Consider the following 17,500-nt stretch of genomic DNA (forward strand, 5'->3'; position numbering starts at 1 on the left):
AAAGTGGAAGTCTCTTTTATTCCAGATTCGCCACCAGTAAGGTGATGATCATAATAATAATAATTAATTATAAATGCCAAGTCATGAAGTTATACAGTAAACAAAGTAAAACATAACACAATTATATACTTAACATGAAGATGGTACATAACAGTGATGTGGTATAATAATGATGCAATAACTTTATATTCTGAAGGTAATGGTAAGATAAATTAAGTGACAACACTATCAGAAATATATTGAATTAGAGTAACTAAAGTATACGAATATAATGGTATCTAATAATGAAGTGGGCTAAGGATGATAATGATAATAGTAAGAACATTATGATAATGACTTTGATACCAACAGTACTGATAATGATAACGATACTGATAATTTAAAACATAAAATAATATGATGCTCAAATAATGATAATAATATCAGCAATAGTAATAACAAAGACAATAATTACAATATCGATACTGCTAATAATTATAACATTACATATAATAATAATGATAATAAAAAAAATTAACAATAACAATATATAATCACAATTATAATAAGAACAACAATGATATTATTACTATTAATAATAATGATAATGATAATATAAATAATAAAAAAAACAATAAATGATCACAATAAGGACAAAAATGATAATGATAACAACAATGATAAACAAATTTCGAAGGGAAATTTGACGTGGGTACTGGTAGCACAACAACAATGGTAAAGGAGCAACAATGTAAACAACAACGATATTCATAAGAACAAAAGTTATAAGAATAGTATGAAAGAGAAACCTAGTCTTTAAAAATAAACATCAATTCTTTTGTTAATTAGAATATATGCAAAAATAAATATAAGGATAACCATGATAGTTAAAATGATAATAGTTAAAATAAAAAACAGTGATAAAAAATGAAGCCATAGCATTAGTAATAACAGTAGTAGTAAACAAGCATACACACACATACCCACACACACGCATGCATATATGTATATATATGTAAATATAGCTGTATTGTATATACATATATAATAATACGCATAAACGCTTGTATATGTAAATATATATATAGTATACAATATTTATATCATAAATATATATGGAATAAACCATATATGAATGGAATATAAATAAATGAAAGATAAATGAAAAAATATCTATAAATACACACACACACATATATAAGTAGATATATATGTATATATAAACGTACATGCATATATACATATACACATACATGTATGTATACATAGGTATATACATTCATATATATATATATATATATATATATATATATATATATATATATATATATATATATATATATATATATATATAAAACACACACGTGTGTGTGTGTTTGTGTGAGTATGTTTTCATATACAGTCATGTGTGTGCATATATGATATAATTTAGGCGTAAGTATGTATGACTGAGTGTATATATGCAAACGTTTACTGTACGAATGATACATATACAGTAAAAACAAAATGCAAACAAGGACATGCACTTATGAAACCCATGGCTGAAGGCTGAATTACTTTCGCCTTTCGAATATACTATGGGGGTGTATCGGGTGAGGGGGGGTGAGGGAAGTAATGTTCCCTACATAAAGGAGGTCCTTCACCATGGTCGCTACAGTTCGAACGCGGCGAGAGCTGAGGGTGCAGGCATGGCTTTACGATACTTGGTGAGTTCATGTTATCCTCTGTCTAGGGAAAAATCTATTGAAGATGGTACAGTTTATCTTCACGGTTGTATATACAGGAAAAACAGTACATACATACATGTATATATGTGCAAATAATATAGATATACACATTTGCATGTACATTTGAATAGATATCCATCGGTACACATCCGTTTATATGTGCATTTGTGTATGCATATGTATATATGCATAGGAAATATATACAAATATATGTATACATATACATGTATTTGCATATCTACTTACATATATACGTATATATATGAATTTATATACATATATACACGCATATATATGTATATATATATATACACACAAACATACGCATACACACACAAATGGTAGTAACAATGCATATTCACATATATATTTTTTCTCCATGAGCCTGTGTGCGTGAATGTATATACATCTTTGTAAATATAAAGCAAAGATATGCATCTTGATATTTATCGATCTATCCATGTATTTAAGGAATATGTATAAAACTGTATATGAACATTATATATATATAAAAAATTTTATATAAATATATATATAATATATATAAATTATTATAATATATATATATTAATATATAAATATATTTTTAATAATATATTATATATATTAAATTATTATATATATTATATATAATATTAAGTTAATCAAGTTTATACATATATCTTAAAACAGGATAGATCGAAATATCAAGAGCATATCTTTGCTTTTTTTTACAAAGTGTTATACATTCAGCCCCCAAGGCTCATGGAGAAAAAAAAAATATTGAATATGCTTTTTACACCTTTTGTGTGTGTATGCGTTGTTTGGTTTATTTTTAAAACAATATAGCTGTATATATTTTAAAAATTCTATATACGAAATATAGTAATAGATAGCAAAAATTTTAATTATACTATATTTGTATATTTTCCTATGCAATAAATATGCTACCAAATGCACATATAAACGGATGTTACCGATGGATATCTTTTTCAAATGTACATGCAAATGTGTATTCTATTTATTTCACAATTACATGATGTATGCATGTTTTTCCTGATTACAACCGTGAAGATAAACGCACCTCTTAAATAGATTTTCCCTAGACAGAGGAACATGCCCCCCCCACCAATACGAAAAGCCCATGTTGCACCCTCAGCTCTCGTCGCTTCGAACGAGGGCCCATGGTAAGGACCCCTTTAGTAGGGAAAAACCCCCTCACCCCCCCCCCTCACCCGTACCCCCATAGTTATTCGTAAAGCGAAAGTATTCGCCTTCAGCCAGGGGTTTCTAAGTGCTGCCCTTTTTTTGCATTTTGTTTTTACTGATATGTATCATTCGTACAGTAAATTTTGAAAAATTACACTACAACAATTACCCCAAATTTAATAAATATGACACAATGACGAATGAAAAATCACACAAAACACACACCGTGATTTTTTTATATATATATATATATAATATTATATATATATTTAATATTTTATATATATATAATTATATATATAGGGAATGTAATCCTATGTATCCCAAAATGTAGTTAAGTATTTTGATGTACTTTTAATTAAATAAATCTATTAATATGGTGTGGGGTTTTATAATTTTTTTTCATTACTTTTCATTTATTATATTTCCATTTATATGGTTCTATTACGCATTATTTTTGTAAAATATTGTATACTATATATATTTTCATTACAACTTTTATGCGTTTATGTATATATTATATACAATACTATAGGTAGCCTAATACGCATATTTACAATATAACATATGCAGCGTGGTGTGGGTTGTGTGTGTTGCTTTTTTACTACATGTTATTACTAAGCTACCCTTTCTTTTTTTCATCATTTTTTTTTTTTAATTTTATCATTTTAACTATCAGGTTACCCCATTTTTTATTTTTGAATATATTCAAATTTAAACAAAAAATTGATTTTTTATTTTTAAGACTATGTTTCTTTTATATATTCTTTAACTTTTGTTTTATGAAAGTTTTTTTTAAAATTGTGCTCCTTCCTTGTTGTTGTGTCCCCTCCCCACGTCAAATTTCCCTTTCAAAATTTGTTTTCATTTTGTTATCTTTACCCTTTTGCCCTTTATTGGATCATTTAATTTTTTTTATTATTTTTTAATAATTTTATTAATAGAAAATACATTGTTGTTGTATTATAATTGTGATTTAATTTTTATTGTTAATTTTTTTTTTATTATCATTATTATTATATGTAATGTTATAATTTTAGCAGTATCGATTTTGAAATTGTCTTTTTATTTTTTGGATATTATTACATATTGTACATCAATATTATCTTTTTAAATTATCAGTATCGTTACATTTCAGTACTGTTGGATCAAAGTCTATCATAATGTTCTTATATTTTCATTATCATCCTTTGCCCTGTATTTTTTACTGGATTATCTTATTTTTCATATTTTTTTTTGTTATATTTTTATTATAAATTTTATATTGTTATAATAAATTTTTATCATTATTTTTATCATTTTATATTATGATACCATTATCATTGTATCACTGTAGTATAAATCAATTCATATAATTTCCCCGTAGTGGTTTTCATTTTTAAATTTTTTCTTTACCATTACCTTTGAATATAAAGTTTATTGCCCTTATTATTACCACCTCACTGATGGGTACCATCATTGTCATTGTTTAAAGTTAAATAATTTTTGTTATTTTTTACTGGTTTTATGCATAAACTCATGATTTGGGATTTATAATTATCATTTTTAATTATTTGATCATCACTTCACTGGGGGGCGAATTGGAATTTGCAAAGGAGTTTACCTTTCCCCTTTGAAATTTCGAAGCTCAACTTTAGTTTTTTTTTGAATAACTTTGTGCAAGGAGTTGAAAAAACATGTAATAAGTTCAACAAATTTTTATTTAAAAGAAAATTACTATGGATTTTTGCATCTACCTTTTCAGGGTGAAGTGAAAGGAAATAAAAAAAGGGGAAAGAGAGCAGCGATGGGGGGCGTCCCCGCGGTTTCTGACATGACGGTAATGAACTTTAAGAAGCAATTCTCCAGTTTCGGGATATAGGGATTTTTGGGGGTTCATTGGGGTTGAGGGGTGTTTTTGGGGGGGGTTGGCGGGAAGGGGGCAGGAGCAGGAGAGGGATCTTGTAAAGTCGATGAAAGACCCTTGTAGGGGCAATGGGGCTAGGAAAAGGAGTCGGTGGTCACTGACTTCTGGGTGCTTTCTTGGTAGCAAGGAGCAAGAGCCGGGAAGCAGACCGGGAACAGACAAACCGAGGGGAGCATCGGGGGTAATAGTGAAAGTCGTTGACAATGACGCGCCACTTTTCCGCCCCCTTTGGGGACGTTTTGGAGGTAACCCCTTTGGAGGGAAATGTACCCCTAGGACCCGCCCGGGGGTGGGGATTAGGGGAGTCCCAGTGAGGGTCCCCGTGTAGTAAGAGAGTCGAAGGCCTTTCCCTTTTCCCTTTCTAAACCATGTCTACCCGGTCATCACGGGCTGGCGGGGAGTCAGCTATTTTTGGGGAACAGTGATCGGCATATGGAAACCCTTATCTGTCTCGGGGTATCAGTGTTTCCAAACAAAAGGGAGAGTAGAGTTGGCGCCCCTGAGGGACACAGTTGGGGCGCATAACCCTATAAGTATGCTGGTGGGGCCTAAGGGTGCATGGGAAACCCTAAGCAGGGCATGTGCATAAAGGGGTGCGGGGATGCCAATGCTGGGGATGAAAGGAGCCAAAGGGCGACTCCGGGGCTACCGAAGATCGACTGGAAAGCAAAGATTAACATTGAATAAAATAAAATTTTTGTAAAAAATAATTTCTTTTAAAATACAGTGAAGACAGCTTTAGGCGACAGTATTTTTAAAACCTTTCCCCCGTAAGAGCCCGGTGACAGAGCAGAAGATGAGAAACGCTTTACTGGCCCCCATCCCCCATTACAAGCTTATATACTCAAAGGGATACTTTGGCCACGCCACGCATTTCGAAGTGACGATTCCAAGGTTTATTATATGAAAGTGAAAAAAATCATACATATATATGATACACAAGAGAAAAAAGTCAAATATATACATGGGTTTTATATGATATATATTATATAATTATATATATAATTTTATAAAAAGAAAGGAAATGCCCCAATAAGAAAAGAAACTAAATCGAATGTTTCGAACTCTTCACGAGTCCCCTTTAGACGAATAATAAACCCAAATGGTTTAGAGGTTTTATTAGTTGAAAGAAACGTGAAGGTTTTAAAGTTTCGATTAGTTCTGTCTTCTTGGGTGTTTTTTTTTCACTTTGTGTACACGTTTCTGTGTTTTTGATTGCGTTTGGTATTATATTTTCAATATACTTTACAAAATATTTGTTTATATACATTCACACACAATATTTAACAACACCCAATAGTTTGCGTATATGCACACTTCCCCAGCAATCAATTTGTGGGCACAAGTGTAAATTGTAGGTATAAAATCAATTATACAAATTTTCCGATTTTTTTTTCCTCGACAGGGTTAAAAAAAAAATATATGGAATTTCCCAAAGCAACAACCATTCCCTTTCATCTATCAGCCCGATTTACCTTTAATGCAGTAAAACACTAATAAGGATATCACTAATAGGATGGGCTAGTAGCTATGATAATAAAAATTTGATAATAAATATGCATTATTGTTTTCAATATTTTACGAGGTTATTGGTTTAAATAACAGGAATATATTTTCAGCATGTCAAGTTATCAGAACGTGATTTTTTATCATTATCAATTACTTCATTTTTCTTTCATTTGACATATTCATTTTCTTATTATTACTGCAATTAAACTGTCATGAAATTTTTATGTTAATTACATTACTTTTGTTTTTCCCTTTTCATAATGATTTCAAATCAGGCTAGGACGTGTCATGTGTGATGGATTTATGTTATATATTTTATGCTATACATACATATCATATACATATACTTATCTGTATGTGCACACACATATACTTTCTATATATATATATAGAGAGAGAGATATGCTTATACATGTATCACACACATATATATACATATGTGTGCGTGTGTGGCGTGTGTGTTTACATATGTAAATATATATGCATTCATGTATATGCAAATATATATATGTATATATCGCTATATACATGCATACATATATATGTACATTCATATATATACTGTGTTTATAAACTACTTATATAAGAATATATATGCATATACATAACCATATACATATATATGTGTGTGTGTATGCGGCTAAGTTTATATGTACATGCGTATATATACATATACATACATACACATATATGCATATATATACACAGACATGCAAAAAATATATATAACTTAGAAATATTCAAGTTATCAAAGGGTAGATATGTAAATATCTAATACGTAAAATTATATTTATTTTCATGTTTTACAAAAGAGAGGGAGTTAGATCTATTCAGTTATCATCATTTTTGGTAGATATTATAACAAATTGATGGCTAGAAAACTGCTTTCTTCACGTACTTCACAACTTTCCATGGACGGTATGCCTTCTTCCCAGGGCACTAAGAATGATAAAATATTGAATTTCTGTTAAGTTCACACTCCCCCCCCCCTCCCCTCAATATGGCTTGAGATCAGCTGTTTGGTGACTAATGATCGATGGTGTAGGCACCCAACAGACAAGCACAGCTGGCGGGAAGCTTGAATGTCTCAATGGCGAAGGGGAAGTACTGATCATAGGGGTCGTAGACAAGGAAGCGGTGGTAGATGGACTTCTGCAGACACTTGGACTCGTAGCAGTCAGGCACCAGAGGACATGCATCGCCGGAAGTGAGACACTCTTCGATACGTGTAGTCTGAGTGAGAGTCTGATAATGGACATCGATATTGTTTACAATGACACGCCATTTTTTCTCGGTGTTCTGGGCACGAAGGGGCTTGATGTAAGCGGTCTCTGATGGGCACAAGTAAGTTTCCTCATCCAGGGTATTTGGTCGGTCCACAGACAGCTCGGTGTTGAGGTCAGCTACGTCAGCATAGAGAGAGAGGAGCTTCTCGTAGTGATGCTCGGCTGCGTGTTTGACCTCGTAGGTGGGATAATGGTCGTCTTGTAGGCACCATGATTTGGTTGCGTTGGCAGCACATTCTGGCACAGCAGTTTCGTGTTCATGCTCATAGGAAGGCTGTGGGTGATAAGCGGGAGCAGGGTGATAGGAAGGTTGTGGATGGTAGGCGGGCTGTGGATGGTAGGTAGGTTGATGGTGGTATGAAGGGCGCGCATGGTGAGAGGAACTGTGATGGCTGACAGCAGGAGCACCGCCGAGACTGATGCTGACGTGTGAGGTCTGGTCGGCCAGAACTGCGACCACCAAAGACAACGAAACCTGCAACATAGAATATAGTAAGATGTGTGCATATTCATGAACTTGGTATCTGTTATATGTGGTATTTCGTGTGTGTACTTGTACACACGTCCACATTTACATGCGCATATGTATATGTGCATATGCAAGTTTATACATATATCCTTAAATACCTGGTTAGCTAGATAAATATTAAGATGTATATCTTTGCTTTATACTTACAAAGATAGTTATACATACATTCACGCACACAGGCCCATGGGAAAAATATACATATGTGTGTATAAGCATTGTTAGTCATTTGTGTGTGTGCATATGCTTGTGTATAAACGGAAGTGTACAGATGAATATCTATTCAAATGTACATGCAAATATATATATATATATATATATATATATATATATATATATATAATATATATATAATTTGCATACATATACATATTTGTATGTACTGTTTTTCCTGTATATACAAACGTGAAGATGATAAACTGCACCATCCTCAATAGATTTTTCCCTAGACAGAAGATAACATGAACTCACTAAGTATCGTAAAGCCATGTTTACACTCAGCTCTCGTCGCGTTCGAACTGTAGCGACCATGCTGAAGGACCTCCTTTATGTAGGGAACATTACCTCCCTCACCCCCCCCCCCCCATTACCTGATACACCCCAATAGCGTATTCGAAAGGCGAAAGTAATTCAGCCTTCATTCATGGGTTCCATAAATTCATGTCCTTGTTTGCAGATTGTATTTACAGTATATATATCATTCGTACAGTAAACATTTGCATATACATACTCAGCCATACATACATACCTAAATTATATCTTATATGCACACACATAACTGTATATGAAAGCATACACACACAAACACACACACACGTGTGTGTTTGTATATATATGAATGTATACATACTAGTATGTGTATATGTATATATATACATGTACATTTATATATACATATATGTACCCATATATGTGTGTGTGTTTGTGGGTCCACATAGATGTTTATTAATTTATACATTATTTATATATTTGTTTATTTATGGTTGTATTTCACATAAATATTCATATGTATAGATCATATAATATATATATTTACATATAAAAACATTTATGCGTATTATGTATGTATGTGCAATACATATATGTAGCGTATATGTAGCTATATTTACATATATACAAACATGTATGCGTGTGTGCGGATATGTGTGTATTTTTATATTTACTATTATTGTTATTACTAATGCTATGATTTCATTTTTTATCATCAACGTTTTTTTTATTGTAACTATTATCATTTTAATTATTATGGTTACCATCATATTTATTTTTGCGAGATATTCTAATTAACAAAAGGGTTGATGTTTATTTTAAAGATTGTATGTTTTTCTTGAATACTATTCCTATAACTATTGCTCTTACTATGAATATCAATGTTGTTTACAGTGTTGCTCTTTTACCATTATTGTTGTGCTACCAGCATCCACGTCATTGCCATTATTTAATTTGTCAATGTTATCATTATCATTGTTCTTATTATTATATTGGTTTTGTTATCATTGATATTATCATTATCATTATTATTAATAATATTATTATTGTTGTCATTACAATTGCTGATATTGTTATCATTATTATTAGCATCATATTATTATTATGTTTTAAATTATCAGTATTGTTATCGATATCATCAGTACTGTTGTTATCAAAATCATTATCATAATGTTCTTACTATCATCACTATCATCCTTAGCCCTATATCATTTTTGATACGAGCATTATCATTGTTGTCTTTATCATTATTTTGTTTTGTTCTTATTATCATTGTTATTATCATTATATATTATTATTATCATCGTCATTATTTTTCTATCATTCTTACTATCATTATTATAATCTCCATTATTGCTCGTATTATTTGTAGTATCACACTAATTCATACATATTTCCTGATAATGTTGTCACCATAATGTTATCTTTATCATTACCTTTAGAGTATATAGTTTATTGTATCATTATTATCACCATCACTGTTATGGGTACCATCAATGTCAGTATTAATGTTATAATCATTGTTGTTATGGTTTTACTGTTGTTTTTACTGATATTATCTTCATGACTTTGGCAATTATAATTATCATTATCATTACTATCATCATCACCTTCACTGGGTGGCGAGTCTGGAATTAGCAAAGGAGACCTTCTCACCTTTCCCTTCGAAATTTACGAATGCTCAATCTTTAGTTCTTTTTAGATGAATAACTTTTGGGTCAAGGAATTGAAAAGCATGCAATAAGTTCAACAATTATTTATTTAATAGAAATATTACTATGGATTTCTCGCATCTACCTCTTGCATGGGTGAATTTAAGAGGAAATTAAAAAGGAGAAAGAGCAGCGATAGGAGCGTCCCTGCGGTTCTTGGCATGACGAGTGATGGCACGTGAAGAAAGCAGTTCTCCAGTCACGTAGGGGATAATAGGAATTTTTCGGTGATTCATTGGTGATGAGGAGTGTTGTGGTGGCGTGTTAGGCGGGAAGGTGGCAGGAGCAGGCAGATGGCATCTTGTAGATGTCGATGAACAGGCCCTTGTAGGGGTCACATGGGTCGTAGGAAAGGAGTCGGTGGTACACTGACTTCTGGGTGCAGTGGCTCTGGTAGCAAGGAGCAAGGGCGCGGCAAGCAGACTCTGGGAACAGACAAGTCTCGAGGCGAGCAGTCTGGCTGTAATAGTGAACGTCGTTGACAATGACGCGCCACTTGCCGTCCACATTCTGGGCACGTTTGGGCATGGCATACACCACTTCGGAGGGACAGATGTAACCCTCAGGACCAGCCCAGTGAGTGGCATCGTAGGGAGAGTCCCCAGTGGAGGCTCCAGTGTAGTAAGAGTAGTCGAAGGCCTCCTCCTGGTCCTTGCTAACCATGTCTACCAGGTCATCAGCAGACTGGTCGGCGACGTCAGCGTACTTCTTGGCGAACAAGTGATCGGCAGTGATGGCAGCCTTGATCTCGTACTCGGGATACTCAGTGTCTTCCAAGCAGTAGGACAGAGTGGAATTGGCAGCGCATGCAGGGGCAACAGCTGAGTCGCAATAACCGTGTTCATAGGTATGCTGATGACCATAAGCAGGTGCATGATGACCGTAAGCAGGCGCATGATGGCCGTAAGCGGGCTGTGGGTGATGGCCATATGCTGGAGGATGAACGGAGCCAAGTACGACTCCGGCGCATACCAGAACAACCGACTGGAAAGCAAAGATTAACATTGAAATAAAATAAACATTTCGTATGGGCCCATATTCCTCAAATATTACAGTGAAGACATCTTTAGGTGGCAGTGTTGTCACAACTTACCAACGTAAGAGCCATGGTGATACGAGCAGATAGATACGAGAAACGCTTCTACTAGACCCCTATCGTTAATATCGAACTTATATACTCCAGGTATACTGTGGCCACGCCCACGCAGTACGAAGATGAGCGATTTCAAGGTTTCATCTATATGAAAGTAAATGAAAAGTATCGTGCATCTACATCTGTGTATACACATAGAAAAATAAATACGTAAATATATACATATGTATATACATACATATATGTTCATATATACATATATATGTATGCATACATTCATACACAATGACACACATACACATATATGTTTGAGTACATGCACACTTCCGCATGCAATCAATTTTGTGACCACAGGTGTAAATTCGTAGAACTAGTTATAAAATTTAACTTATAATAGTCTTGATTCACTTTCACACATATACATATGCTACATTCACAATCACATACATACATATATGTGTATGTGTATGTATATTAGTCATGTACTATGTTGATTTAGTTAATATTCAGTCCAATATTAAGCCGTATAGTGGTGGTGATGTCACATTTCAGATATTAAGGGAAATGGTTCTAACCCACAACATTACAATTAACGGAGACAGTGAAGGAACGACCGAGCGCCTGGGCCTCGTCATCCCTCATGGTCGCCTTGCTCCCAAGAATAAGCGGGCTATTTCGCCATGCTCTAGAGGGTAATCGAGCTATTATGCGGTGACTTTTACTTCATAAAGGCAAAGACAACTGCCGCCCGCCGCTATGCCAGTAGTCTACATTCCTAATGGACAGACCTCCTAAACTACAGAATGGTTAATAGTTAGAAGAAATGAATGTGCTAAACATTAGTCATGAGTAAAATGATTTGAAAAGGACACGAAAGAGAATATGCAAGTCGCTTACGTGACTTCGTTGATGAGAGAAAAAGAAAAAAGATATACAAGATGCTCTTGCCACCTTTCTGCATGACACGCCAACACAATGCTCCTTATTAAAGAATCGCCACTCAACATATTACATATGTTTGCCGAAAATATTCTGATTTTCCCAACACTGCTTAGATTGAAAAACTATATATATAGAATTACCAAATAGAAACAACCTATCTATCAGCACTCATTTATTATTTTATCACTATTATTATCCATTATTATTATTATTACTGTAATTATAACTGTCATAATTATTATCATCTATAATCATCATCATGTTCATTCACATTATTAGTGTTCATCAACACCGCTATGGACTCTGTCTACTGTGTAGATGGATTTACATTTATATAGTGTATACATACATGCATGCACACATACATAAATATACATTTATGCATCTGTATGTATGCGTGAATATACATATACGTATTATATATATATATATATATATATATATATATATATATATATATATATATATATATATATATATATATGTATATATATACTATGTATATTTACATATACACTGTTATATATGTACATACCATATACATATACTTATCTGCATGTCTACATATATATTCTTCCTATAGAGAGAGAGACAAAGGTATGCTTATACATGTATCATACATATATACATACATATATACATGTGTGTGTGTTTACATCAGTATATATGTGCATATATGTATATGCAAATATACATACGTATACATCTCTATATACGTACATATATGTGTACATTCATATATATATTGTATTTATAGACTATACTTACATAAGAATATGTATATCCATAACCGTATACATATATATGTGTGTTTGTGTATATGTATGCGGCTAAGTTTTTATATGTATATACGTATATATACATATACATACACATATATGCATATATATATAGACATACAAAAAATATATAACTTAGAAATATTCAAGTTATCAAAAGGAAAATATGCAAATATGCAATGCGAAAAATTATATTTATTTTCGTGTAACAAAAGAGAGGGATTTATATGTTATTTCTATTCAGTTACCATCATTTTTGGTAGATATTATAACAAATTGATGGCTAGAAAACTGTTTTCTTCACGTACTTCACGACTTTCCATGGGCGGTATGCCTTCTTCCCAGAACATTAAGAATGATAAAATATTGTTGAATTCATGTTAAGTTCACAACCCCCCTTCCCTCAATATGGCTTGAGATCAGCTGTTTGGTGACTAATGATCGATGGTGTAGGCACCCAACAGACAAGCACAGCTGGCGGGAAGCTTGAATGTCTCAATGGCGAAGGGGAAGTACTGATCATAGGGGTCGTAGACAAGGAAGCGGTGGTAGATGGACTTCTGCAGACACTTGGACTCGTAGCAGTCAGGCACCAGAGGACATGCATCGCCGGAAGTGAGACACTCTTCGATACGTGTAGTCTGAGTGAGAGTCTGATAATGGACATCGATATTGTTTACAATGACACGCCATTTTTCCTCGGTGTTCTGGGCACGAAGGGGCTTGATGTAAGCTGTCTCTGATGGGCACAAGTAAGTTTCCTCTTCCAGGGTATTTGGTCGGTCCACAGACAGCTCGGTGTTGAGGTCAGCTACGTCAGCATAGAGGGAGATGAGTTTCTCGTAATGATACTCGGCTGCGTGTTTGACCTCGTAGGTGGGATAATGGTCGTCTTGGAGGCACCATGATTTGGTTGTATTGGCAGCACATTCTGGCACAGCAGGTTCGTGTTCATGCTCATAGGAAGGCTGTGGGTGATAAGCGGGAGCAGGGTGATAGGAAGGTTGTGGATGGTAGGCGGGCTGTGTATGGTAGGTAGGTTGATGGTGGTATGAAGGGCGTGCGTGGTGAGAGGAACTGTGATGGCTGACAGCAGGAGCACCACCGAGACTGATGCTGACGTGTGAGGTCTGGTCGGCCAGAACTGCGACCACCAAAGACAACGAAACCTGCAACATAGAATATAGTAAGATGTGTGCATATTGATGAATCTAGTATCCGTTATATGTGGTATTTCGTGTACTTATACACACGTACACATTTACATGCGTATATGTGTGCATATGCACACATATAGATACCTGGACAGCTAGATAAATGTTAAGATGCATATCTTTGTTTTATATTTACAAAAATAGTTATATATATGCGTTCACGCACACAAGCTCATGGGAAATATATACATGAATATGCATTGTTACTGTCATTTGTGTGTGTGCACATGTTTGTGTGTGTGTGTATGGATATATATGCGTGTATATATTATATAAATTTACAAATATATATATATATATATATATATATATATATATATATATATTTTTCCTATGTGTATATGTACATATGCATACACAAATACACATATGAACGGATGCGTACGATAAATAACTATTCAAATGTACATGCATATATATGTGTGTGTGTGCAGATGAATAACTATTCATATGTACATACAAATGCATATATATCCTTTGCACATATACATATATGTATGTACTGTTTTTCCTGTATATACAAACGTGAAGATGATAAACTGCACCATCCTCAATAGATTTTTCCCTAGTCAAAAGAAACAAAAACTCACCAAGTATCGTAAAGCCATGTTTTCACTCAGCTCTCGTCGCGTTCGAACTGTAGCGACCATGATGAAGGACCTCCTTTATGTAGGGAACATTACCTCCCTCCCCCTCCCACCCCCCTTACCCGAAACACTCTCATAGCGTCTTCGAAAGGCGAAAGTAATTCAGCCTTCAGACATGGATCTCAGAAGTACATGTCCTTGTTTGCAGTTTGTTTTACTGTATATGTATCATTCATACAGTAAATTTGCATATATACACTCAGTCATACATACATATGCCTAAATTATATCATATAGTCACACACATAACTGTATATGAAAGCATACAGACACAAACACACACACACGTGTGTGTTTATATATGTGAATGTATATATCTATGTATACATACAAGTATGTGTATATGTATACATATATATGTACATTTATTTATTCATTTATTCATTTATGTGTGCGTACATTGATATTTTTTAATCTATTTATTCATTTATTTATATATGGTTGTATTGCACATATATATTTATGATATATATATTGTATAATATATATATATTTACATATTTAAAAGTTTATGCGTATTATGTATATATGTATATATATAAATATATGTAGCCTATATATAGCTATATTTACGTATATATACATATATGTATGCGTGTGTATGGGTATATGTGTGTTTATGCTTATGTTTATTATTATTGTCATTACTATGCTATGGCTTCTTTTCTTATCAATGTTTTTTATTATAACTATTATAATTTTAACTATAATGGTTATCTTCATATTTATTTTGGCTATATATTCTAATTAACAAAAGGGTTTCTGTTTATTTTTAAAGATTGTATGTTTTCCTTTAATACTATTCCCATAACTATTGTTTTTATTATGAATATCATTGTTGTTTACATTGTTGCTCTTTTACCATTATTGTTGTGCTACCAGTATCCACGTCATTGTTATTATTTAAGTTATCATTGTTGTTATTATTATCATTGTTGTTCTTATTGTGATTATATATGTTTTTGTTATTATTGATATTATCATTATCATTATTATTATTATTATTAATAATACTGTAGTTCTTATTGTAATTTTTAATATTTTTTTTCTATTATCATTATTATTATTTGTAATGTTATAATCATTATTTGTATTAATATTGTTATTATTAGTATCTTTGTTATTACTATTGCTAATATTATAATTGTTATTATTACTATTATGTTTTAAATTATCAGTATTGTTATCATTATCAGTACTGTTATCAAAATCATTAACAGAATGTTCTTACTATTATCATTATCATCCTTATCCTCACTATTATTTTTGATACTGACATTATCATTTTTGGCTTCATCATTATTTTTGTCTTGTTCTTATTATCATTGTTATTATCATTATAAATTATTACTATTAGTAGTAGTAGTAGTATTTTCGCCATTATTATTTTTATTATTCTTACTATCATTAACATTATTATGATCGCCATTATTACTCGTATCAGTTGTAGTATCACTCTAATTCATATAAATTTCCTAACAGTGTTGTCACCATAATTTTACCTTTATCATTACCTTTAGAATATATAATTTATTGTATCATTATTATCACCATCATCACTGTTATGGGTACCATCAATGTCACAATTAATGTTACAATCATTGTTGTTATGGTTTTACTGATGTTTTTACTGCTATTATCTTCATTACTTTGGCATTTATAATTATCATTATCATTACTATGATTATCACCTTCACTGGGTTGCGAATCTGGAATTGGCAAAGGAGACCTCACTTTTGCCCTTCGAAAGTTAAGAATGCTTTTTATATGAATAACTTTTGTGCAAAGGAGTTGAAAATCATGTAATAAATTCAATAGTGATTTATTTAATAGAAATATTACTATGGATTTCTCGCATCAACCTCTTACATGGGTAAATTAAAGAGGAAATTGAAAAGGAGAAAGAGGGCTAACAGGGATTGTCGGTGGTTCCATGGTGACCATGGAGTGTTAGATGGTGTGTGAAGAGGTGATTCGATGTGGAGCATTGTGGTGGGATGTTAGGCGGGAAGGTGGCAGGAGCAGGCAGATGGCATCTTGTAGATGTCAATGAAAAGGCCCTTGTAGGGGTCACATGGATCGTAGGAAAGGAGTCGGTGGTACACTGACTTCTGGGTGCAGTGGCTCTGGTAGCAAGGAGCAAGAGCGCGGCAAGCAGACTCTGGGAACAGACAAGTCTCGAGGCGGGCAGTCTGGCTGTAATAGTGAACGTCGTTGACAATGACGCGCCACTTGCCGTCCACATTCTGGGCACGTTTGGGCATTGCATACACCACTTCGGAGGGACAGATATAGCCCTCAGGACCACCCCAGTGGGTGGCATCGTAGGGAGAGTCCCCAGTGGAGGCTCCAGTGTAGTAAGAGTAGTCGAAGGCCTCTTCTTGGTCCTTGCTAACCATGTCTACCAGGTCATCAGCAGACTGGTCGGCGACGTCAGCGTACTTCTTGGCGAACAAGTGATCGGCAGTGATGGCAGCCTTGATCTCGTACTCGGGATACTCAG

At 33.4% G+C, this 17,500-nt stretch overlaps 4 protein-coding genes across 4 annotated transcripts in view; all 4 read right to left on the reverse strand.

The window, feature by feature from the left end:
• Window positions 1–7,084: 7,084 nt before the first annotated feature.
• Window positions 7,085–8,634, reverse strand: LOC119572832 (protein spaetzle-like). Its single transcript, XM_037919775.1, has 2 exons — window positions 8,593–8,634; window positions 7,085–8,070 (listed from the first exon to the last, which is right to left on the reverse strand). Exons 1-2 carry the CDS (start codon window positions 8,608–8,610, stop codon window positions 7,336–7,338), a joined length of 753 nt encoding a protein of 250 aa, XP_037775703.1. The 5' UTR covers window positions 8,611–8,634; the 3' UTR covers window positions 7,085–7,335.
• Window positions 8,635–10,559: 1,925 nt separating this feature from the next.
• Window positions 10,560–11,462, reverse strand: LOC119572833 (neurotrophin 1-like). Its single transcript, XM_037919776.1, has 2 exons — window positions 11,416–11,462; window positions 10,560–11,306 (listed from the first exon to the last, which is right to left on the reverse strand). The coding sequence occupies exons 1-2, from the start codon at window positions 11,428–11,430 to the stop codon at window positions 10,587–10,589; spliced, it is 735 nt and encodes a 244-aa protein (XP_037775704.1). The 5' UTR covers window positions 11,431–11,462; the 3' UTR covers window positions 10,560–10,586.
• Window positions 11,463–13,316: 1,854 nt separating this feature from the next.
• LOC119572834 (protein spaetzle-like) lies at window positions 13,317–14,979 on the reverse strand. Its single transcript, XM_037919777.1, has 2 exons — window positions 14,941–14,979; window positions 13,317–14,305 (listed from the first exon to the last, which is right to left on the reverse strand). Exons 1-2 carry the CDS (start codon window positions 14,956–14,958, stop codon window positions 13,571–13,573), a joined length of 753 nt encoding a protein of 250 aa, XP_037775705.1. The 5' UTR covers window positions 14,959–14,979; the 3' UTR covers window positions 13,317–13,570.
• A 1,823-nt stretch (window positions 14,980–16,802) lies between these two features.
• LOC119572835 (protein spaetzle 3-like) overlaps window positions 16,803–17,500 on the reverse strand; it is a 1,061-nt gene continuing 363 nt past the window's right edge. The window contains exon 2 of the mRNA XM_037919778.1: window positions 16,803–17,500. This exon is cut by the window's right edge and continues 196 nt beyond it. Within this exon, the coding sequence (XP_037775706.1) occupies window positions 16,998–17,500 (503 nt within the window). The 3' untranslated portion in view covers window positions 16,803–16,997.

The sequence above is a fragment of the Penaeus monodon genome, chromosome 5, assembly GCF_015228065.2.
Source record: "Penaeus monodon isolate SGIC_2016 chromosome 5, NSTDA_Pmon_1, whole genome shotgun sequence".
Lineage (NCBI taxonomy): Eukaryota > Metazoa > Arthropoda > Malacostraca > Decapoda > Penaeidae > Penaeus > Penaeus monodon.